The 25,108-nt window shown below is 40.9% G+C and overlaps 2 protein-coding genes across 6 annotated transcripts in view; one reads left to right on the forward strand and one right to left on the reverse strand.

Annotated features, from left to right (window-relative positions):
• Positions 1-5,892, forward strand: part of TATDN1 (TatD DNase domain containing 1) — a 48,608-nt gene extending 42,716 nt beyond the window's left edge. For all 4 annotated transcript variants that reach the window (XM_078353228.1, XM_078353227.1, XM_078353229.1 and 1 more), the window contains one exon: positions 4,666-5,892. In XM_078353228.1, the coding sequence (XP_078209354.1) occupies positions 4,666-4,768 (103 nt within the window). In that variant the 3' untranslated portion in view covers positions 4,769-5,892. The remainder of the gene's footprint in view (positions 1-4,665) is intronic.
• On the reverse strand, positions 5,439-19,558 carry RNF139 (ring finger protein 139). Of its 2 annotated transcripts, XM_054246763.2 has the most exons (3): positions 19,017-19,558; positions 14,343-14,435; positions 5,439-7,510 (listed from the first exon to the last, which is right to left on the reverse strand). In XM_054246763.2, the coding sequence occupies exons 1-3, from the start codon at positions 19,195-19,197 to the stop codon at positions 5,697-5,699; spliced, it is 2,088 nt and encodes a 695-aa protein (XP_054102738.1). In that variant the 5' UTR covers positions 19,198-19,558; the 3' UTR covers positions 5,439-5,696. The 2 variants fall into 2 exon arrangements, with proteins under 2 accessions (XP_054102738.1, XP_003735059.2); XM_003735011.6 differs by lacking the exon at positions 14,343-14,435.
• Positions 19,559-25,108: the final 5,550 nt, after the last annotated feature.

A 25,108-nucleotide genomic window follows, 5' to 3' on the forward strand; every position in this document is an offset into this window, starting at 1 on the left:
CGCATAATCCAATTTCTTTTGTTTGCACAGATAGTTTAATCTAGAAGATAACAGTCTTATATGATTTACCAGTTCAGACAATTGGGCATACTTATAACACATTCATAGAAACTAATTGGTTCTGTGTCTTCATGAGGAGTAAAAAAGAGAAAAACGAGCTGGGTGCGGTGGCTCACACCTGTAATCCTAACACTTTGGGAGGCTGAGATGGGTGAATCACCTGAGGTCATGTTCAAGACCAGCCTAGCCATCATGGTGAAACCCCATCTTTAAATAAATAAATAGGAAAAAAAAAACAGGATGATTGCTCTTAAGACTATTCATTCCGTATGCACGATCTTTTATTTTTAAGTAGTTTTTAACATGAAAAGAGTATTAGAAGATTAGCCAGTTCTAAAATCCAGCAGGCAGAACAGTGAAGAATTATTCTATTAAAATATATTTGAAAGGTTATTTTTCTTTATTAACATGCTTGAGCTGAGAAAGACTTTAAAACTGAAGCAGCCAGGCATGGTGGCCTATACCTGTATCCCAGCTACTTGGGAAAACTGCTTGAGCCCAGAAGTATCGAGATCAGCTCAGGCAAGATAGGGAGACCCCTGTCTCTAAAGAAATAAAGAAAATTTAAAAAAATGAAGAAATATAAGTACTTGCAAATTCAGTCATGAGACAGTATTTCTAATTAATTATGTATTTTTTGAGACAGTCTCACTCTGTTGCCCAGGCTGGATTTCAGTGGCACGATCTTGGCTCACTGCAACCTCTGCCTCCTGGGTCCAAGCAATTATCTTGTCTCAGCCTCCCAAGTAGCTGAGATTACAGGCATGTGCCACTACACCCGGCTAATTTTTGTGTTTTTAGTAGAGATGGGTTTTCACCATGTTGGACAGGGTGGTCTCGAACTCTTGACCTCAAGTGATCCATCCACCTCGGCCTCCCAAAGTGTTGGGATTACAGGCGTGAGCCACCGTGCCCAGCGAATTCTAGGGAAAAGAAACTGGTATTTTGCCAGCAGCCAGCTTACAAGAAGTAGTTGCCAACAGTATATCCAAGTCAGTTTTCTATACTTGTTAATCTTACGTAAAATTATTGCTGCTGACTTTAGCTATACATTTGCAAGACAAAATTTCAAGGTGTTTTTAAATGTAGACTGTTTAAGAAATGTGAAGGCTGGCCAGGCACAGTGGCTCACGTCTGTAATCCCAGCACTTTGGGAGGGGATGGATCACCTAAGGTCAGAAGCTCGAGACTAGCCTGGCCAACATGGTAAAACCTTGTCTCTACTAAAAATACAAAAATTAGCTGGATGTGGTGGCGGACCACCTGTAATCCCAGCTACTCGGGAGGCTGAGGCAGGAGAAATCACTTGGACCTGGTAGGCAGAGGTTGCAGTGAGCCAAGACCGCACCACTGCACTCCAGCCAGGGTGACAATAGCAAAACTCCATCAACAAAAATAAAAAATAAAAACAACAAAAACCTGAAAGCTTCATAAATACTTGATCTTCAGTTAGCTAAGTAGGCAGAGCTTAGGAAAATTAGCATCTGCAAGCTGAAAAAATTTAAACCACATTTCAAAATACACAATCCTCTAATCTGCTAATTATGAGTTGGCAAGTTAATTCCTACGTACAAAGTCATTTTTATCAACCTCCATTCTGTTAGCAGTTTTACATTCTAATTATTTTTATAGAGATCTTTTCGATATAAACTGTTTGCAACAGATGTTTTGGAGCCCCTGCCATATGTCAGGAAATGTACAAGTTACTAAGGCTACACAGAAGAATCAAGACAGTCCCTCCCTGTCTTATCCGTCCACCAGATAAATAGGCACACTGTGCCACCTGGCACTTTAGATAAGGCATTCAGTGAGTCAGGAAGGATTCCTGCCCTCCTGGAGCAAATAAGCAGACAGTGTCCAAGATGGTAGTGCTGTTATACAAGTTGGAATATATGACCAGGACCACAGGGCACATCAACTGCTTTGAGGGAAATAGGAGAGAGCTTTACTAAGGTGACATTTCAGTTACTAAGCATGACTGGGAGTTCAGCCAAAGAAAAACAAACACCTTGAGCAAAGGCAGACTGCAGAAGGGCTTGACTGATCCAGAGGAACAAGTGTGGCAGGAAGTAGGATCCACGGGGTAAGTGGAAGAAGTCTGGGAAGGTAGAGTGAGCCCAGATTGTGAGCGCTCTTATATGCCAGCATTTCGCTTAGATTTTATCACTACCCAGAGGATTTTAAGCAAGAGAGTGGCAATTATTTTTTTTAAAAGCTATAACTGGTATCAGTATGGAGAAGGGCTGGAAAGGAGATGGTGGCAGGAATCATACAGATCTTATAAGACTAAAAACCTTTGCCTGGCCGGGGTGCAGTGACACATCTGTCATCCCATGGGAGGCCTAGGTGGGAGGATCACTTGAGGTCAGGAGTTCAAAAGCAGCCTAGCCAACATGGCAAAACCCCCATCTCTACGAAAAATACAAAAACATTAGCCAGGCATGGTGGTGGGCACCTGTAATCCCAGCTACTTGGGAGGCTGAGGCAAAAGAATCGCTTGAACCTAAGAGGCGGAGATTGCAGTGAGCTGAGATTGTGCCACTGCACTCCAGCCGGGGCCACAGTGTGAGACTTCATCTTAAAAAACAAAAAAATCCCACAAAAACCTGTGCCTACTGTAAAAGTGCTACATTAAACAAAACCCACTAAATTCTCAGGGACATTAAACAACTTTATATTCGTTTTGGAATAACTGCAGCTTTGACCACTGAAGATATATGGAAATAGCATGGCTGCAGAAGTGCTATTCAAAGATTGCCATAAACTGCATTATCACTTATCAAACAGTAAAATAGGATGTCCTAAGTTCCAATAGATTGTTTTTTCTTTTTTCTTTTGGAGATAAGAGTCTCGCTCTGTTGCCCAGGCTGGAGTACAGTGGAGTGTACTGGCACAATCACAGCTCACTGCAACCTCCACCTCCAACCAATTCTCCTGCCTCAGCCTCCCGAGTAACTGGGCCTATAGGTGTATGCCACCACGCCTGGCTAATTTTTTGTATGTTAGTAGAAATGGGGTTTCACCGTGTTGCTCAGGCTAGTCTCAAACTCCTGAGCTCAGGCAATCCGCACACCTCAGCCTCCCAAAGTGCGGTGACTACAAGTGTGAGCCACCCCGCCTGGCCCCAATAGATTGCTTATAAGTAATTTCAATAAAATGAATTTGCTATGCAATATAATCTTAGCAAAGCTGCTGTGACCTTCAAAACTGTGTCATCAGCAGCACTGATCAAACAGTTCCAGTTCTGAGCAGTAATACAGAGGGACATTCGGTAGTTTCCTAAGAAAATTGGATTTTCACTGTCTTAATTTAAATGTTAATAGGTTTGCTTTTAGGATATTTTGACTGTCAGATAAAAATTTAGTGTAATGTTTGCTTAGTATAAACATCAAGCAAGGCTTTTGTGTCACTATTACAAAACAATTTTTAATCCGTACAGAGCCAACAGTTTTATTTAAAAAAAACAATTTTTAAAATTCCCATTAATCTTAGATCCCCATCCTTAATTCCTTTACATGTTAACATTTAAGATACCCACTAAGGGAACGAAAAGCTTAGGCAAAAAATATTCAAGTGTTCAATTTTGGCTTTGGAACTTCCTAATTCATGTATTTAAAATATTCCACTTATATGTAATACTGCTAGGACACACTATGGATAATCATTATTTAAGAACAGAAACTGAAAGATGTGGCTGAGTGCAGTGGCTCATGCCTGTAATCCTAGCACTCTGGTAGGTGGAGGTGGGTGGATCATGAGGTCAGGACTTCAAGACCAGCCTGGCCAACATGGTGAAACCCCTACACTAAAAATACAAAAATAGCTGGGTATGATGGCGGGCACCTATTAATCCTAGCTACTTGGGAGGCTGAGGCAGGAGAATCACCTGGACCTGGGCTGCAGAGGTTGCAGTGAGCTGAGACTGCACCACTGCACTCCAGCCCAGGCAACACAGTAAGACTCCATCTCAAAAAAAAGAAACTGAAAGATGGACACCTGGGCTTACTTCTCTCTCTCTCTCTCGCCTTCCCCCTCAATAACCGCACATTTTCCCAAGTAAATACTACTTTTGCACCAACCTGATAACCCTCATTTGCTGTCTCTCAAGGACTAGTTCTCTAGCAGTGGCTTTCCAACTATACCTGCTGTCCCCTAGTACAAATTACATTGTGACTTAGGACACATACATAATAAAACCAAAAGAAAAATGGAACAGTACTTACCCTTACTAAGTACAGTATACTTGTCAATTTTTAAAATGCTTATCATGACCCCCTAATGAACGTGCTGTCAGCCGCAACTGAAAACGACTCTTCATTTCCACTGGGTTAATGCCATAACTATGGTGCGCCTAAGACAGATGGCTGCTTTAATAATTTACTTGAACCTGGTTCTTAGCTGTAGTTATATGCAAGACAGTCCCATAACTCTGTTTCTAGTTACTGGCCATACGTTCTTCCTGATATTGCTGAAAAACTTATAACTGTTAAAGTTTATTATATTAAAGGTGCTCTAATATTTTCCTTTATATGGAAAAATATTATATGGCTTTAAACAGAATGTGTACTTGGAGATTTAACCATTTTTGTTTTTGTTTTGTTTTAGTCAAATATTGGAGATAATGTCAGCAGTGAGAGATGAGGATCCACTGGAATTAGCCAATACACTATATAACAATACTATTAAAGTATTTTTTCCTGGAATATAATCAGCATATGTCTTCCACTCTCCATCATGTATGTAAAATTTCACAGTAAAACTTACTGATAGTTTCAATAAAGAAATTATCTGGAAGTTGTCACACCGTTCCCCACCATTCCCCTTCTTTTTCTCATAAAATCAGATCAGGATGTTTTTAAGTCATTGAATACTTTTATTGTTTAAAACAATAAAAAATAATACCTTATTTATTGTTTAAAACAATAAAAAAACTTTTGTAATATCTTCAAAACAATGAAAGGATAATTTTATGACAATACTGCAGACACAGAATGGCTAATAAACCAATTTTACATTAAAAAAATTAGCACATTCTGGTTTATATCAAAGTTTAGTTGCTAGTTTATTTCTCAAGCCTCAGTCTCTGAATCATGACTTTCAGACTCAGCTCAATTACACTGCTACTCAAGTTTCAAAAAAGTTCTTCAGTTGCTTCTGGCAAGCTAATTTTTTCTTTAGTTTTGAAATACTCTCTCAAGTTCTTTATCCTCTGGTCAAATTATTTATTTCCTTGACTTTAATGTGGTTTTCTGATTTGTATTTTTTATTCTAAAGAAAAACTGAGGTCCAAAGTTAGATACATTATATAATTGAAGAATCTTTGGCACAGTTGACGCACCACATGATCATTACATCTATTAAAAAGCTATTTGTTCAAATTTTGTCATAAAAATGTGAAAACATTTTATTCTATGTACAATAATGTACACAAATTTAAACAGGTCACCAAAGAGACCAGAAGTAATTCAAGAGGTATATTTACAGTAGCACATCACAGTAAACGGAAAACCATTCACAGATTCAACATTGATACTGTTTTTGTGCTTGGTTACACACTGAAGGTGAAGGATATTACTCCATTTTGGATGAACTGAATTTTAAACAAATACCTCAATGATTAATAAATGCTATTTTAATCAGTCAGTATCATCATTAAGTTCTTCAGCTGCTGTGCCTGTGTGCTGAATCACTCCATTTCTTTCTCTTTGAGCATCATCATCACAATCTGTACTGTCATCTTCATTCAATTCCCTGTCAGATTCAGCAGCAGCTTCTCTTACAGGTTCCTCTGGATTTTCATCGGGTGCAATAAATCCATTGTTGTTAGATACATTTGAGTTATCTTTGATATCATCTTCGTTGTATACTTTTTGATGGCACATTGGACAAGTATCTTGAATGTACAGCCATTTCCGAAGGCAAAGTGCATGGAAATAGTGATTACATGGTGTAATACGAGCAGATGTTGTAAACTCATGATAGCAGATTGCACATACATCATCTATTTCTTGTAAGCGCCTCCCTTTTATTTCAGGAAGTGAATTAATTTTCTTCACAGCAGTCCTACGATTCATGAATGTCTTCCAGCCATTTTTGGCTTGTAAGTAGATGTTAAAATATGCATGTAGGCACATCATAAAAGCCCGAATTTTACTTCCTGACTCAAACATCATGGTGTAAGCCCCATTTCCAAACATTACAACTCCAAATATAAATTCAATAATACTTCCTGTTGAACGAACGTAGTAGACATAATCGTCAAGCTTTTCCCAGAGGACATTATAGTAGCCGTCAATCATGAATAATGTATAAACAGTGAGAGAAACGATTACTTTTAAGCACAGTTCCACACAAAATGCTGTAACTGCAAACAACCATGTATTTAGTGCATAGTGATGCCAAAGAACATAACTGAGTATGACAGGAAGAATAAACAGGCAAGCAGAGACAAACAGCACAGGAAAATGTCTACGAAAAGATGACACATGAGAGGCACTGAGAGACATTAATACAGGGTCTGTCATTCCATGTATGAAATGCAGGACTGCAGTTAATAGAAGGCACATGTTTCTACTTAAGCGAATAAGTCTCTCTTCTGGTCTTAGCCCACTTAACCCAGTCTGAAGAGCCAAAATAAAAAATAAAACTGGTGCAACAAAGCCAAGCCGCCTGTCATCTTCCTCAGTTGATCCAATAAAGGCCAATATTCCAAGCCCCAAATAATGGGCTACTGAGGAAATTACAGCACTCATGCCCAGCACAGTTAGTGTAGAATCACATCCACTAATTATAAGATTGCAAATGAGGTCCCAAAAATCATCCCAAGAAATAAAGAAGGTATCAGTTTCATTTGCCATCCTTAAGATGTACATTAACACTGTAGCCTGAGCTGTAACTCTTGTTAGCCAAAACACTCGCAGTATGTCTGGGAAACGAATCCTCTTCCATGTGTCCTCCATCAATAACTGTAATCCATAAATTCGATACATGTGCCTCACTAAAAGATAAACATATCGTGTGGAATAATAAAACCACTTCAGTTTCACTGCCAGGACAAGCACTGTATTTAATGTGAGAATCAAGGAAGAGGTAAACACTAAAGTCTCTCTGATGTGTAATGGTAGCTCTGTGATTAAGCCTATTACAGGAACCAAGAGATCCAAAATGATTAATTGTGAATAGATGGAATGAATCTGGAGTAGTGTAATGTATCCAATTCCAAATGTTAGCTGTAGAACGATAACTGCCATCCATAGCGAGGGACCTTTTCGAGGAAGCAGCTCAATTCCAAAAGCTGATGTGTTGTAGCCACCATAGAAGTCAATGTGCAAAGCAGCATAGTAATTCACCAACACTGAAGTTGCAGCTAACAGAAAGGCTGAGCTGTACATGTAAAACTTGAAAAGTGATCGCTGGGACAAGATCAGAACAATACTGGATACAAATATACCTAAAAGAAAGAAAGGAAAAGTCATTTGAATGAAGTATCTTTAAGAATGTTTTCCCACTAATAGTTATGATATTCTTTCTTTAATTAGGAAATATGAGTATGTTCAGTACATTAAGCCTCAAGCCAATTTTGGTTTAAAGGGCAACGAAGGTTTTGTAAAGTCAGAGTTCAAGAGGACAGACCAAACATACTAAATTATTACTTTTTTTGAGACGGTGTCTTGCTCTGTCGCCAGGCTGGAGTGCAGTGGTGCATCTCGGCTCACTGCAACCTCCACCTCCCAGGTTCAAGCGGTTCTCCTGCCTCAGCCTCCCAAGTAGCTGGGATTACAAGTGCCTGCCACCACACCTGGCTAATTTTTGTATTTTTAGTAGAGATGGGGTTTCACCATGTTGGCTAGGATGGTAAATTCTTTACTTCCTTCCTTTCTTTATAAAATTTCCTTCCTTCCTAATTTCCAGATTATTTCAAGTAACACTGTATATGCCGAAGGCACAAAATTACTAAATTATCTTCAAGATTAATTTGTAAAAGAATATGTCCTTCATCATTTGATAATCATTAAGATAATTTAAAAAATTAAGAGCTAAAAATAACCCAAATGAAAACCATTTGTTCCCATTAAGTTTTTGATTGATTGATTGAGACGGAGTCTTGCTCTGTCACCCAGGTTGGAATGCACTAGCACAATCCCAACTCTCCGCCACCTCTGCCTCCCAGGCTCAAGCAATTCTGCCTCAGCCTCCCAAGTAACTAGGATTACAGGTACCTGCCACCACACCCAGCTAATTTTTGTATTTTTAGTAGAGAAACTACTGGTCTCTAACTCCTGAGCTCAACTGATCCACCCACCTTGGCCTCCCAAAGTGCGAGGATTACAGGCGTGAGCCACCATGCCCAGCCAAGTTTTAGATTTTTGGTTTCAAGCATTCTTTAGGAAATCAAGTTCAAGTTTTATACTTTCACCTAATTCCTCCTTTTCTTCTAGCTAAGTCATACCAGCTCTTATTTTTCCTGCTCTTTAACTCTGAGCATTCTTCAAAGAGTCAAAAAATTCAGGGTTTTTTCCCTCCTACCTAGTTTCTTTCAGACTTACAAACATCCTCCAAGTTCCCTTTTTCCTGTACAATGCTGAATCTGTTTCTTAAAATAGTCCACCCTTTCTATTCTTCACATAACAAAAGTAACACTCGGAAAACCAAGACACGTTTTTAAAAAATGGTAATTCCCCTTCCCCCACTCCATAGACACCATCTTTCTTTTTACTCTAACAGAAATGCATATTTTAAGTAGGATTACAATAAACACGTTATTGTCCAACGTTTCAACAATGGGAATGGCATCTAAATACTCACCTAGTTTCACTCCTACATTACAACTGCAAATCTCCAAAGTTCTAAAACATAACTTGCCTTAAACTAGAATCGGCTTTTCCTTGTGATTTGATATTTCAGTTGAAGGTACCATTATTAACCTCTTAGAGGTACTCTCAACCCAACTCCACACACTCAAACTTTGCCAATTAGTTGCCAAATTCTTCTAACATCTCTATCTCCCTTTTCTGTGACACCAACCAATTAATGTCTCAAAAATAAAAAACAAAAAACCTCATCTTGTCTATGTCCATCTACAAGCCATCACCAAATTGCCTCGGCAGCTCTGAAATTGCTATCAACTAAAACCTACATTCCTGCTCCTGGCATTCGAGTATCCAGTTTGCTTTACAGTAATACTCCTCCTAACACACATACATCAATGCTCCAGACTTATGTTCCCCACATTCCTTTCTCCACTATAGGTACAGTGGCGTTTAGTGTATGATGTAGTGATGACCCCACCAACTTCCTAATCCCTGACTGTTCAAATCCTACCTACCCTGGAAACCCACTGTCTTTGATAGAAACTTCTTTCAGCATACCCACAGAACTTAGTGAAACACCTAACACTCATATGTCACCTGATACTGCAGTCTGTAGTTATCTAAGTATCATCTACCCTATTATACATGTGTCTGCAACAGAAAGCAAGGATCATACCTGTCCATCTATGGATCCTACAATAGTCTGTACAAAATAAGTACAATTAGTATTCATGGGGAAATGTCTGTCACATCCAGTTATTTTTAAAGGCAACTACAAAATATAACCTGCTTGAAAAATAAAATCTATGAAAAAGACAATGAGAAACCATATCCTGGAGTACAGAAAAAGTGACAAACTCCAAATTAAAAATCCGTCTATGGCCAGGTGTGGTGGCTCACACTTGTAATCCCAACACTTTGGGAGGCCGAGGCAGGTGCATCTTGAAGCCAGGAGTTCAAGACCATGTCAACATGATGAAACCCTGTCTCTTCTAAATAAAAATTTGCCAGGCATGAAGGCACACGCCTGTACTCCCAGCTACTCAGGAGACTGTGGCAGGAGAATCCCTTGAACCTGGAAGGAGGAGGTTGCAATGAGCTGAGATGGCACCAACTGCACATCAGTGTGGGTGACAGGGAGACCCTGTCTCAAAATAAATAAATAAATAAATATTAAGCAATAAAATAAAAGTCCATCTATCCACCCTATTTCAGCAGGTAATCAAGACACTGCATATTATTACAGTGGACGCATTTCACAATCCATTGCACATAAAAGCAAGGGTTAGTTCCTCTTTTTTTTTGACACGGAGTCTCGCCCTGTCACTATCTCAGCTCCTTGCAACCTCCGCCTCCTGGGCATGCCACCATGCTGGCCAGGCTGATCTCAAACTCCTGACCTCGTGATCCTCGTGAGTCTCCCAAGTGCTGGGATTACAAGCATGAACTATTGCACCCGGCCAGGCTAGTTCCTTTAAGTGATGATTCTGCCCAGGGATTTAAAATGTATCCTGTGCCAAAGTGTGAAGTCATTTGTGAAAAAGAAAACAAAAGGACACAATGAAGAAGATACATAAACCTCTGAATACAAACCACCTGATTCCCCAAGCAAATGGGCCACTAATAATCTCCCAAAGAGTTGTGAGCTTAACAGGCTCTTTTAACAGAAAACAGATTTTATTTTTTATTAGACACTTCCTCCATGGAAGGTAACAAGGAAATGGAATTAATTCAGCCTTCCAGATGCCATATGTAACCTTACGTTCTCTACATGGAAACAACCTTATTTTTCCTGAGACAAAACTTTAAAAACTTTAAAACAAATCTTCTAAGTTGTTGAAGTTATAGAACAAAATAATTCCTACCCAAAGTTTGCAGGCATAAGGGGTTCATAGATTTTTCTTTTATATTCATGTTCCTACCTATGGAACTTGGGAAGAATCTGCTCTCATTTTAAAAGCCAACATCCCAAGTAATGAGTCTCCAAGTAATAATCTTTCTCATGGCCTTTACAGAATATGATCAAAATTTCATTGCATTTTTATATTAGACATGAAATTCTTTCTTGGTATTTATACTGTAGGTCTAACAAAATATAAAAGTCCAGAGACAGGCCAGGCATGGTGGCTCACGCCTGTAATCCCAGCAATTTGTGAGGCCGAGGTGGGTGGATCATGAGGTCAGGAGTTCAAGACCAGCCTGTCCAAGATGTTGAAACCCCGTTTCTACTAAAAAATTAGCTGGGCGCTGTGGCAGGTGCCTGTAATCCCAGCTACTCAGGAAGCTGAGGCAGGAGAATCGCTTCCAGGGGCAGAGGTTGCAGTCAGCCGAGATCGTGTCATTGTATTCTAGCAGGCAACAGAGTGAGACTCTGTCTCAGAAAAAAATAAAGTTCAGAGACAGTTTCTCATTAGGATTTGGAAGTGACTTGGACAAGTAATCAAGGCTATGTCTAAATGCTGCTTTATAAAGAATTAAAACCTTGGGACACTAGAGAACAGAATTTACTGAAATCACAACTCAGAGAGATCTTGGTCCAGTTCTCCAGTGACTAAGAGAGTTTCAATAGAGTTTTCAAGGTAGTCAAAAAGAGGCAGGTATCCAAATCAATTCAGGAACTTTGAAACTATATGTGAACTCAACTCATGAAAGAGTTCAGGCCTTTTCAATTTGGATTACCAAAAACAAGCAAATAAAAACAAATGAAAAAATAAAAAAACTTACCATGTATGTTACATAAGAAAGTGTTTCTCTCTTTTATATGTAAAGTCCATTCATACCCTTACCCTCTTTTGGAAACTTGTGACTACAAATCAGGGTACAAAACATAGTATTTACAATTCTCCAAGTGCCCTAAATACCTTTAAAACAAAAATGTGGAAAAACATTTTAATACCTGACAGAATATGGAAAAGCATAGAAATAAATGTATTTATTACCTTACTCCGAAGGGAGCCTTAAGCAATGAAATTTACAACAAAGTAGTGTTCTGAAATGTTGTCAATCTATTGGCATACTTGAAAAATCATAAAGAAAAAATTTCTCCGGGTGCAGTGGCTCACACCTATAATCCCAGCACTTTGGGAGGCCGAGGCGGGTGGATCACAAGGTCAAGAGATTGAGACCATACTGGTCAACAAGGTGAAACCCCGTCTCTCCTAAAAATACAAAAATTAGCTGGGCATGGTGGTGGGCTCCTGTAGTCCCAGCTACTCAGGAGGCTGAGGCAGGAGAATTGCTTGAACCCAGAAGGCGGAGGTTGCAGTGAGCCGAGATTGTGCCATTGCATTCCAGTCTGGGTAACAACAGCGAAACTCCATCTCAAAAAAAAAAAAAAAAAAAATTTCTGAGGCCAGTTGTGGTGGCTCACACCTATAATCCCAGCACTTTGGGAGACCGAGGCGGGTGGATCATGAGGTCAAGAGATCGAGACCATCCTGGTCAACAAGGTGAAACTCCATCTCTACTAAAAATACAAAAATTAGCTGGGCATGGTGGTGCGCACCTGTAGTCCCAGCTACTCGGGAGGCTGAGGCAGGAGAATTGCTTGAACCCAGAAGGCGGAGGTTGCGGTGAGCTGAGATTGTGCCATTGCACTCCAGTCTGGGTAACAACAGCAAAACTCCGTCTCAAAAAAAAAAAAAAAAAAAAAAAAATTCTACTGGATTCTCATTTTAGGTAAAAAAAAAATTTTTTTTAAAAGTAGTAGAACTTAGAATACTTTTAGCAAGTTTTTCTAGTCTGTCTTTCCCATCTGTGATATCATAAAAAATACAGTAATATTTGGTCTTTGTCCCATTTTCTGACAAGGCTTCTAAAAATCCTTGGAATCTCTGGAGTGACTGTTTTGACAATAATCAGATGACTGGTACCCTAGATGGCTTCAGCATGGGTCTAGGTAGCCAGGAGAACCAACCCAATGATTAAGGATTATAACTTTCATTCCCACCCCAAGCCCTCACCTCTGGGAAGGGGAAAGAAGCTGAAGATAAGAGTCCATAAACCAATGCCCAGTGATCTAATCAATCATGCCTGTTTAATGAAGCTTCTATAAAAACCCAAAAGAACTCAGTTTTGTGAGCTCTCAGATAGCAGAACACTGAAGCTCCATGCCCCTTCTCCCCTTCTCTCCTTCTTTGCCTTGCCTTATACATCTCCTTCCATCTGGTCAATTTTGTGAGCTCTCAGATAGCAGAACACTGAAGCTCCATGCCCCTTCTCTCCTTTGCCTTGCCTTATACATCTCCTTCCATCTGGTCAATTTTGTGAGCTCTCAGATGGCAGAACACTGAAGCTCCATGCCCCTTCTCCCCTTCTCTCCTTTGCCTTGCCTTATACATCTCCTTCCATCTGGTCAATTCATTTGTGTCCTTTGTAACAGCCTTCATTAATAAGCCGTTAAATCTAAGTACAGTAGCTCCTCCTTACCAGAGGTTTCACTTTTTTTTTTTTAGTGATGGAGTCTCGCTCTGTTGCCCAGGCTGGAGTGCAATGGCACAATCTTTTGATTGATATAGGTTTTTAACTTCAATATCATTCAGTTTATCAATCTCTTCATTATATTTGGCTTTATATATTTTTAAAGTATTTCCTCCTTAATCTAAGATTGGGAAAATAAGATATTCCACATTTTCTTCTAAACAGTTAAAGTTCTGCATTTCATATTGACATGGCTAAGAATACACTTAAAAATGATTATTGCTTTTTTAAGAGACAGGTCTTGCTCTGTCACCCAGGCTGGAGTGCTGTTATGCAATTATAGCTTACTGCAGCCTTGAACTCCTGGGCTCAAGCAATCTTCTCACCCCAGCCTCCTGAGTAGGTAGGACTACAGGCACCTGCTGCCAAGTCTGGCTAATTTTTTTTTTTTTTTGTAGAGACTGGGTCTCATTACATTGCCCAGGCTAGAAGTGACTGTTTATATACTGACATGAGACAGACATTAGTATAATTTTTTTCCATAGGTGTAACAAAATAATTATTAATTCAGCAGTCCACATTTACCCCAATGTACTTCAATTCTATCTCTGAAACACATTATTTCTATATATACATTAGTAGTCTGTTTCTGGGCTATGTATTTAATTATAAATAAGTCTAAGTACTAATCTATTTGCCTATCCCAGTGGTTCTCAACCAGGATTTGGCAGTATCTATAGAGACAGTTTTGGCTGTCACACTGGGTTGTGGGGGTACAAGGTGCTACTGGCATCTAATGGGTAGGGGATAGGGATACTGCTAAAAATCTTACAGTGCACAGGAGAGCCCCCACCCCCATATAAAGAATTATACTTTCCAAAATGTCAATATTGCCACTGTGGAGAAATCTCAGTCTATTCCTATGACAGTTATAATTAAGTTGGCTTTGTGTTTGCACTTCATAGGTTTTGTGAGGTCTTTTACAGCACCAAAAATAGCTAGGTATCTATTCTTTTTAAGAACTTTATTGAGACCAGACGTGGTGACTCTCACCTGTAATCTCAGCACTTTGGAAGGCCAAGGCAGGTGGATCACCTGAGAGGGGGAGTTCAAGACCAGCCGGACCAACAAGGAGAAACTTCATCTCTATTAAAAACACAAATTAGCTGGGTGTAGTGACACATGCCTGTAATCCCAGCTACTTGGGAGGCTGAGTCAGGAGAATCGCTTGAACCCAGGAGGCATAAGTTTAGGTAAGCCGTACGGTGCCACTGCATTCCAGCCTGGGCAACAAGAGCAAAACTCTCTCAAAAAAAAAAAAGAAAAGAAAAGAACTTTATTGAATGGCAAGACCTATTACAATGGACAGATCTATATCAGTACATATTCAGATTTTAAGTTTGTTGCTTTGCTATTTCCAGTAATGCTTGCCCATAATTCTTTTGCACTACTATATCTCTAGGCCAATTCCCTAGAATTGAAATTGTGAATCAAAAGTTGTATAAGCCTGGCAGGGTGGCATGCACCTGTAGTCCCAGCTACTTGGGAGGCTAAGGCAGGAGAATCTCTTGAACCTGGGAGGTGGAGGTTGCAGAGAGAAGAGATCATGCCACTGCACTCCAGCCTGGGCAACAAAGCAAAACTGTTTCAAAAAAAAAAAAAAAAATAGGCTGGGTGGCTCATGCCTGTAATCCCAGCACTTTGGGAGGCTGAGGCAGGTGAATCACAAGGTCAGGAGTTCCAGAGCAGCCTGACCAACTGTTGAAACCCTGTCTCTACTAAAAATACAAAAATTAGCTAAGCGTGGTGGTGCATGCCTATAATCCCAGCTACTCAGCAGGCTGAGGTAGGAGAATCCCTTGACCCAGGAGGTGGAGGTTGCAGTGAACTGAGATCGTGCCACTGTACTCCAGCCTGGGTGACAGAGTGAGACTCCAATCTCAAAAAAAAAAAAAAAAAAAAAAAAAAAGTCAGTTGTAAATGACAGTTGATAGTGCCTAATGGTTTTACACAGAACAGTCTTCCAAAATTGTATAAATTTACCTATTCCAAAATGTTAATTACCTTTGCCAAACTAATCAAACTTTGAACTCTTCATCAATCTGATAAATAAATTTTGTTTTGACTTTTTTTTTCTTTTTTTGAGACAGAGTCTCACCCTGTTGCCCAGGCTGGAGTAGAGTGGCACGATCCCAGCTCACTGCAACCTTTGCCTCCCAGGTTCAAGTGATTCTCTTGCCTCAGCCTCCTGAGTAGCTGAGCTTACAGGCGCACACCACCATGCCTAGATAATTTTTGTATTTTTAATAGAGACAGGGTTTCACAATGTTGGCTGCTCTAGAACTCCTGACCTTGTAATCCACCCACCTTCGCCTGCCAAAGTGCTGGAATTACAGGCGTGAGCCACGGTATCATGCCTTGATTTTTTTTTTTTTTTTTTTTGAGACAGTCTTTCTCTGTTGCCCAGGCTGGAGTGCAGTGGTACGATCTTGGCTCACTGCAAAACTCCACCTCCCAAGTTCAATTGATTTTTGTGCCTGAGCCTCCAGAGTAGCTGGGACGGGGTGGGGGGCAGGGGGAAGAGCACCACTGCACCTGGCTAATTTTTGTATTTTTTGGTAGAGGCAGGTTTCACCATTTGGCCAGGCTGGTATCAAACTCCTGGCCTCAAGCAATCTACCCACCTCAGCCTCCCAAAGTGCTGGGATCACAGGCGTGAGCCACCGTGCCTGATCTTGACTGTATTCAATTATAAATAAGGCTAATATTTTTTTTCCATAAAATCAAGCTTCTGTAGGAAGAGCTAAATACTTTTACTTATTGAACATTGTTTATTGTGAATAGTTTGTCTTAGACATTTTCCTAAGGGAGTGTAAGTTTTTTTCTTTTTCTTTTTAGACAGGTGGAGTGCAGTGGCGAGATCTTAGCTCACTGCAACCTCCGACTCCCTGATTCAAGCGATTCTCCTGCCTCAGCCTCCCTGGCAGGGTAAAAATCTTACTAGAAAGTGAATCGCATATGATGCAAATACTTTCTCTCAGTTTGTAATTTAAGGATTTTTAAGTTTTGCCATTAAAAAGCTTTTCATTTTTATGTAATCAAATATATCAGATTTCTCCTTGTAACTTCTGAGTTTTCTGTTATGTTTAAAGCCTTTTTCCACCTCAATGAATTATCACCATATGAGTAATACTATTAAAACAAACTCCTAGGCTTGCATTTTCTGCTTTGGATTTAAATTTGCTAACTCAGCATTATGCTACTCTGGGTTGAGTTTCATTTAGCATTTAACATTCCTTAAGATACAGCTTTTATGTTCTCCAATATTCTATATATTGTCATAGAATTTTATTTGGATCTCCAAAATGAGTTGCTTTATCTTCTGACCTGTTGAAATCTCAAATTAGTTTGATATCAAATGAAGGTACAGTTGTAGCACCGTTTTGTAGTTAGAGGGGAGTAAATACTTCTACCACCACACATAAAACTGGTAATGCTTTTTACTTAGAGATAGATTCCCATTTTTACACATTAATTTAAAAAAAAAAGGTGAGGCTGACAAGTATTAAGACTTATACAGAGTAGTACTGAAAAGTCTACAACTGTAAAGAAACTAACAAGACAGAACAATTAATTTCAACTATCCACTGGCATCTTTTACACACAAACCTGTGTCTTTCAGTAACATGTAATTTTTAAGTACCAAAACCATTTTTTTTCATTCTTATCATCCTTACAAATGTGAAAAATTAGCATAATTACATGACACAATATAAAATATCATAAGATGATAGATTTGGAAAATATTTCCTATTTCTCGAAAGTCTGATCCAGAGATTCTGGGATGAAATTTTTCAAACAAACAGCACCAATATTTTGCTGATGATTTCAAAAGACCAAAATATCTAACAAAATATGTATTAAATGAAGCATTAAAATAGTTCTATTGTCTTTAACACCCTATGAAACAGGTATCATCATTGTTCAAGTTATAAAAGGTAAAAATAAAAAACCAAAGCACTGAGCAGTCACTTTAAGTCATGTTCTTTAAATTGTAACACAAACTTCCACAATTTATTACAAAAGATGCATGGTGAGTAGAAGGAAAATACCAGATTACCTTGTTCAATGTTCTTAAACTACAAATTATTTAATTAAGGAAAATACTTTTCTTTGAGGCTGCCTAGCCTGAAGCTCAGCAGAGTGCTGCAGTAAAGCACAGGGCCCCAAAGGGATTCTCAGAGAATCTGCAGTTATCATGCTGTAAGAATATTCAAAGCAATCGCTACACTATTTCTGGGATGAATATGCAGAATCCTCTCAAACAGAGCCCAATTTTTAACACAAATAATGGTGGTGGTATACGTTAGCAGTGGCAAGAAGGAATGGCTGGAATTAGGCGGGTAACTGAAGCAGCTTGTGCTGAAGAACATCATCACATTTGGTTTAGTTAAAATTAAGGTTTAAGATCTAGCATATGATCATTACTACAGCGTTCTGTATCTGGATTGCAGCTGTTAGGGAGGAAAGTAAACCATACTTAATGTCAAAAGATTTTTAAGCCCAGGCTCTGGCAACCACTTACCGGCTGCCTACCAAGAGCAAAACATTTAACCTCTATGACCCTGTTTCCTGGTTTGTAAAATGAGAATAACACCACCCACCTCTGAGGGATGTTTGAAGGTCAGGTTAGATAATACCAGTGAAAATGCTTTGCAAAAGTAAAGTATGAGACAAACGTAAAATATGGCTATTTATTGCTAAGAACAAAATTCAGCCTTTATTGCCACTCCCCTTTGGTAGGAATAAAGCAACAGATGGCTTGTAATTCAGAAAGGCTTGGTAAGGACCTCACCATCAGTTTGCCCTCAGCAACACTTCAAAAGCACTAGCCTGCTTAAGACCGAGCACTAGAATTACCTCATTAACAAAATTTGCCAAGCTGCAATTACTTAAAAAATTCTTTTATGCATAAATGCATCTCACTCTGATGATGTAAGTGAAGATGGGAGAGGAAGAATGAAAGATACTTTTAACACTCCATCCATATGAAACAAAGACAATGATTTTCAGAAGTCACTTTTGCAAATGTCTCATCACTTTTTACAGTCATCTTCAATATCTTCTCGTTTATTAATGGAAAATTTTAGGACTCGATTTAAGCATTACCACTTTCATGAGAATTTCTGGTAATGGTTTCAAGGTCTGACATTTGAAACCCTGTCTCCTTCGCTTGGATGTCATTTACTACAGACAATTCACGATCCTGTGGACCCTAGGATGCAGCAGAAGTGGCAACATAAAAGTACTCTACATTTTGTAATAAAGGGAAACTGAGGCCCACGCCTTGGCACAGGTCCAAGGTCACACACGACGAGACTGACAGTAGAGTTGTTTTTAAAAGGCTGTCGCATAGGACGCAGTAAACCAGTACTCATTTCCCACGACAAACAACGGGCAAAGAGCCGCATGCTCACACAACCTTGCTTCCCTGCCTCACTCGGGTGCAACACTGAGTCCTCGCTAGGGGGACTGCTCCGCTGTCAACTCAGACAAATATCATTTCCTTCCCCCCTCCCACCACGTAAAGACGACCCTTTGAAGGATGAAGCCTTAGTTCTCAAAATCACACACTCGACCCCATGGCCTCTGAGCGCCAGCCCGCTCCCCGGGGCACGTCTCGGCCCGCAGAGCCGTCCCGGGACGCAGGGTACCCTGTTGCCTTACCAAGGAGCCGGAGAAAGATCTGGAGCACGATGCAGAACCGGCTTTGGCTGGAATCGGGGTAGGAGTTGAAGATGGCGTCGATGATGTAAAGGCAGGGCACCCGGAGCGCCACTTCGAGCGCCGCCCAGACCTGCTGATGGGCCATCCGCACCTGCTGCTGCGGGGGCCCCACCGCCGCCATGAGCCGCTGCCACACCGGGGCTGGGCGGGCCGGGTAGAGCCGCGGGCCGCGGCCGGGGGCGGGAGCTAAGGCGGGCAACTCCGCCCCCGCTCTCCTTCCTCTAGTGTCTCTCTCACGGCCCGCCCCGCCGCCCGCTCGCGTCCCTCGAGCTGGAGCAGGCGGCGGAGGCGGCGTGGCTGAGAAGGCGACGGCGGCTCCCCAGCAGGTCTCTGGGTGTCGGTGTTTCCGGCTGGCTAAGGTCTGACTCCTCCCTCCACCACCTCCCCCGCCCGCGGAGCCACCATCTTGACCTCGCCCGCCGGCCTCTGCCGTTGCTGCTGTGACGAGGCCCGTCGGCTGCGCCCGCGGTCAAGCGAACCGCAGAGTCCACGCCCGCTGCCTGCGTCATAATCCAGCCCTAGGAACGCTCACCATGTCGTCAGCACGCAGGGTTGCCATGGTTTCCACCCACCTCCGCGGCTTGCTCAGGCGTCTCCCCGTGGCGCATGCGCTTTTCGGTAGCCGCACTTTCCCGCCTCAGGGTTAGAGCTTCACCCACGCAGAGTCGGCTTAGCAAGGTAGTTGGTGCTTCCGCTGGGCAAAATTATTAGTCGTTTTATTAGAGCCCATTAAACGTTGCGTAAACATGGTTCAGAGCTGCGTGGGAGGAGAAAAGCCAAAGGATGCCGCCCTCTCGACCTGCTCCACCCTCCCTGGAGGCCGGGTCTGAAAGCCGACGCCAGGAGAAATCCCGTGAAGGCCGCCCGGGATCCTGGTAGAGGCGGCGCTGTGTGCCTTTATGGAGCGCTTGCTGTGTGTGGCACTGGGCTGGGTGTAGTGGGCGCTGCGAAGAGAAACGTCCCTCCCATCCCTTTGCACATCACCGTTACCACCTCCTGCCCAGATGGACAGAAGTGAGTACATTCATCGGCCGCGTTTTACCAATGGCAAGGAGTTAGTGACTGAAGGGCAAGAACCTAGGGTTTGCTGTCTTCGATTTCTCATCTTTGAGGTAAGTACACCTGGACAGTTCCTTCCTTCCTGCCCAGGGCTCATGCTTTCTTGCCTATCCATGTAATTAATATGATCTGGCTATCTTTATCTTTGTTCGAAAACTTCAGCAGCAAACGATCGCGTAAGTTAGGGCTGAGGCTGCGCTATAGACCTAGCTATCCTAGCTTAAGAGGGATAAAATAGGAAGCAGGAAGCCTGGCTCACCTGAGCTCCCAGCTCAAGTGCATTCTGCAATCCAGTTTATATCAGGTCTCCGTGTGGGTGGTTATCCTTTATCAAGATCCCCCCCCCCAAGGGGAGGAGGATTGTTAGTCACATTATCAAACTCTTCTCCAGCCTCTTTCTCTGCTTAGAGGTATGTGTAATGTGTAATAGAAAGATCGAACCCCACCCCAAAATCCTTATTTCTACTCTTGTTTTTAACCTTCTGTTCTTATCCTCTACCCTACTCCCTAATAATGACCGCCATTTATCTACTGCTTAATGGATACTAGGCACTGTGCTAAGGGTTTTATATTTTATTTCAATCCTTTCATCGGCTTTATTTTGATAGTTTTACAGAGGAGGAAACTGAGACTTAGATAAGTTACAAGATGACAGGGTGACTACCTTGTTCAGTTAGTAGTCAGCAACTAGTATATCCAAAGATAAGTCAAAACTAAGTTAAACCCAGGGCTACCTGAAGCTCACAGCTTCAGGCATCTTTGATTTCTTCCTTTCACTCACAGCCAATTTTGCAACTAAATTGTATCCATTCTGTCTGCACCTTGTACTGGGCTCGTTTCTATTGTCACTGTCTTTGTCCTAACTCAAGATCCTCTGTGGCTTTCTGCATTTATTGCATAAACTCATTATGATTGCCACTATTTCTAATCCAGCCGGTGCACTGCCAGGTTAATTTCCCCAAACTGCATGCCTGGGGAATAACCTTGTGGTTATGACGAAATTCCCAAAGGAAAGCAAACTTGGCAAGGTGCAAAGACTATGAAGACTTAGAACTTCAGAGATCTATGGAGATCTTCAGAGATATAAATTAGCTAGTCAACCTATCTATTCTGCCCTGATTACACTGTAAAGCAAAAGGAGAGAGGCCCTTATGGAGAAAAAGATCCAGAAGGACTCATCTAAACCACAAGTTGCGTAGAGGAGATAGGTAAGTTCTATTATATTATGTTCATGGAAAGTAAGTTGATGGGCTTTCCTCTAATTTTTATTTTAAAATAAATGTAAATATGAAATAAAATTATTTGTAATTAACAAATGTTTCAGTCTTTATTAATGTTTTAACTGTCTCTGATCTTAATTTGATGTATACATTTTATTAGTATAAGAGTTTCTGAGACTAAGTTCCGTCTTGGGCCAAGGTGGTGGCAGAGTTTTTCTTATCTTTTTCACACAGCTTCTCCAAGCAGGCTCTCTGCCAAGCTTTTCCAACCTACCTTATTTTGTTATTGTTGTGTTCTGTTTTGTTTTAGGTTTTTAACAGCCTGAAGCCATGGTTTTTAGTTTCTGTCTCTAGTGATAAATGGAAAAGAGGATGAGGAAGGGTATTTACTGGCCCAACCAGAAACGGAAACTAAGAACCCGTAACTGTTTTCTCTCCCTTGGACACCCCTGTGTGAGCTCTCTTTCTCTGTCTATAAAATGAAGGTTTCAATAAGATCTTGGCAAGTGTGTTAAAATGCTATGTTAAAACAAAATGTATAGTAATGAGGTAATTTTTAAGATGCTCAGAAATTTTTAAGATAAAAGATGTTTCCAGCTGGGTGTGGTGGCTCATGTCTGAAATCCCAGCACTTTGGGAGGCGGAGGAGGGTGGGTCGCTTGAGCCCAGAAGTTCAAGTTTGTAGTAATGTCACAGCAGTGATAGGAAATTAATATAACCACATACTCTCACTCCCAGTGAACCATGTGGGGAGTTTGTGCTTCTCATCCCCACAACTTTGTGAGTCTAGAAGTCCTTATTCCCAAGACAGGAACTTTTTCATCAAGAGACACAATAATTCTTTAAACTTCAAGATGGAAGATTCAATATTGTAAATATGTTGACCTATAGATTTTATGTAATCTCAATTAAAAAAAAAATCTCAGTAGGTTCTTTTTTCCAAAAATAAAAAAAACTGATTTTAAAATTCCTAAGCAATGGGAAAAAACAAAGTTGAAGGATTTATACTGTGAGACATCAGGACCTATTCCAAGCTGTATTAAAGAAGAAAAGATAGTATTGGTGCATGGATAGAAAAACTGACCCATGGAACAGAACAGAAAGTCTAGAAAAACTCCACATGTATAGGATCACTTGATTCATTAGAAAAGTGACACTACAGTGCAGAGGGAAACGGATGACAAAAAGCCAACAGCATAACAGGACTCTGGATACTGCTTAACAGGACTCTAGATACTGCATATCGCTTAATAGTGAAACATGCTGGAAGCATTCTCCCTAAAGTTAGGAGCAAGGCAGGGTTGCTCACTGTTGCCACTGTTATTTAACATTGTATTAGAGGTGGGGAGTGGGAATAAGGCAAGCTAAAATGCTTTCCTGTTTACCAAGATTTAGTTGTTTTGCTCAAATAAAGGCACCTCAGATTGTGAGCTTTTAGTTAAATTCTAGAGTTCTGAAAAAGTTGACTTTGACCATTTTTGCCCGTGTTGTCATTGCTTTTGTAGAGGAGCCAGTATGTGGAGATCTTTACCCTGCTGTTTTAGAAGTTGTCCATTTTATTTGATATTGGGGAGTTTCAAGAGACCACTGTCCCTTGAGTGTAAAATACAGGTATATTCCTTCCTGCCATCATCGTGTAGCAATAACACTACTTCCTCCTGATGAATGAATTCAGTTACCCCAGCCAACATGGTGACTCTTCCTTACCTGCTGGTCTTCTGGCACAGGGACCCTGAAGTGACTGGGAAACCTCAGCAACTTAAAACTTGAAGGATTTGTTATTGTGTCTCTTGATGAAAAAGTCTTGGGAATCAGGACTTCTAGACTCACAAATTCCCCACATGGCTTACTGGGAGTGAGAGTATGTGGTTATATTAATTTCCTACCATTCCCATGACATTACTACAAACTTAGTGGTTTCAAACAACACAAATTTATTTTCTTATAGTTCTGGAAGCCTAAAATCAAGGTGTCAACAGGACTGTTTTTCCTGAAGTCTTCAAGAAAAAGTCTGTTTCCTTGCCTTTTTCAATTTCTAGAGGCTGCCTACATTTCAATAGCTCATGGCCCCTTCCTCACATCACTCCATCCTCCTGCTTAAGTCATCACATCTACTAAGCAAAACCGCCTCTCCCTCGCAAGAGTCTTTCTGATTATATTGGATCTGTTGGATAGTCCAAGATAATCTCTGAATCTTGAGATCCTTTTACCATGAAGGTAACATATTCATAGAATCCAGTTATTAGAATATGGTCATATTTGGGGGCCATTACTCAGCCTGCTACTCATTGAGAATTCTATTTGTGTCCTTTCATTCCCTGTTGCTATTCACTCAGGGTGGTTGGCAAAATATTACAGAAAATACTTAGGGAAAGTTAGAGATTATAGTCTCAAACCTTTTAGAAGGCCAAAGGGTTTTATTGAGGCAGGTTGAAGGCAGCCATCTCTTTCCTATGCTACTCAAAGGCCTTACCCCACAACCATTTGTCCCTACTCTGTTTACTCATGTTAATTTTGTGCTGGGTAGAGGATCAAAGGAGAATTACCTAGTAATAGTATTTACTCTGGGCCCCAGAACCAAAAGCTTTTACCTGTGGTAAAACTACTCTTTTAACCATGTTAATTACACACAAGTGTGTTAACTTTGTTGTAAAATCTTTTTTTTTTTTTTTTTTGAGATGGAGTTTTGTTACTGTTGCCCAGGCTGGAGTGCAGTGGTGCCATCTCAGCTCACTGCAACCTCTGCCTCCTGGGTTCAGGCAATTCTTCTGCCTCAGCCTCCTAAGTAGCTGGAATTAGAAGCATGTGCCACTATGCCCATCTAATTTTTTATTTTTAGTAAAGACGGGGTTTCACCATATTGGTCAGGCTGGTCTTGAACTCCCAACCTCAGGTGATCCACCTGCCTCGGCCTCCCAAAGTGCTGGGATTACAGGTGTGAGCTTCCATGCCCAGCCCTGTTGTAAAAGCTTGAGAGAATAAATGTGTCGACAGACAGAGGGTCTGGGTCGATTGGTTGCATTTCGCCCTCTGAAAGCAGCCAACAGCCATCGCTAGCCCACAAACACTGTAATAGTGTGAGTGCATTCATTCATCTGTCATTGAGTCAGGGTCTGCATGTCAGACTTCTGCAAGTGGTGACTCACGTCTCAGTTCCCAAACATGCATGTTATATGTGTATGAGACACAGTACCATACAATGAGTGTTAATTTAGTGTATATGCTGTACCCTGGTGAACAAGGCCATTCCATCTTCACAGGCTATTATCTTGAAGCTTTTCCTTCAGTTTCACCTTCTAAAGTGTTTCCATCATTCCATCAAGCCTGCATTTTCTAGGTAGTAGAGTATGTGATAGGACCAGTAGATCCCACGGTTATGTGCCTGCTGATACACCTCCTTTGCTGTAAAGTGGGTCCCTAAATCAAAGGCAATATTAGGATACATGTTGATGGATCAAAAACCTGTAAACCTTTGAATAGTAGAGCTGACCAACAACTTACAGGCAAGGAGGTCAAACTCATACATGGAGATGGGCAGTTTCTAGTCAAGGAGACTCACTGCCCATTCTAGGATGGAAGGAATCCAGCATAAATCAGCTTCCTGCCAATTAGCTGTTTGGTATCCTTGAGGGTTAATGCCGTATCAGGAACTTAGTGTTTAACATTGGGGAGTGACTATTTGATAAGTGGAAGCTATCTGTTTGCCTCTTGCTCACTTGCGTTCCTGCAAGATGACTACTTTGTCATGAGCTC

This window comes from Callithrix jacchus, chromosome 16 (genome assembly GCF_049354715.1).
Source record: "Callithrix jacchus isolate 240 chromosome 16, calJac240_pri, whole genome shotgun sequence".
NCBI lineage: Eukaryota > Metazoa > Chordata > Mammalia > Primates > Cebidae > Callithrix > Callithrix jacchus.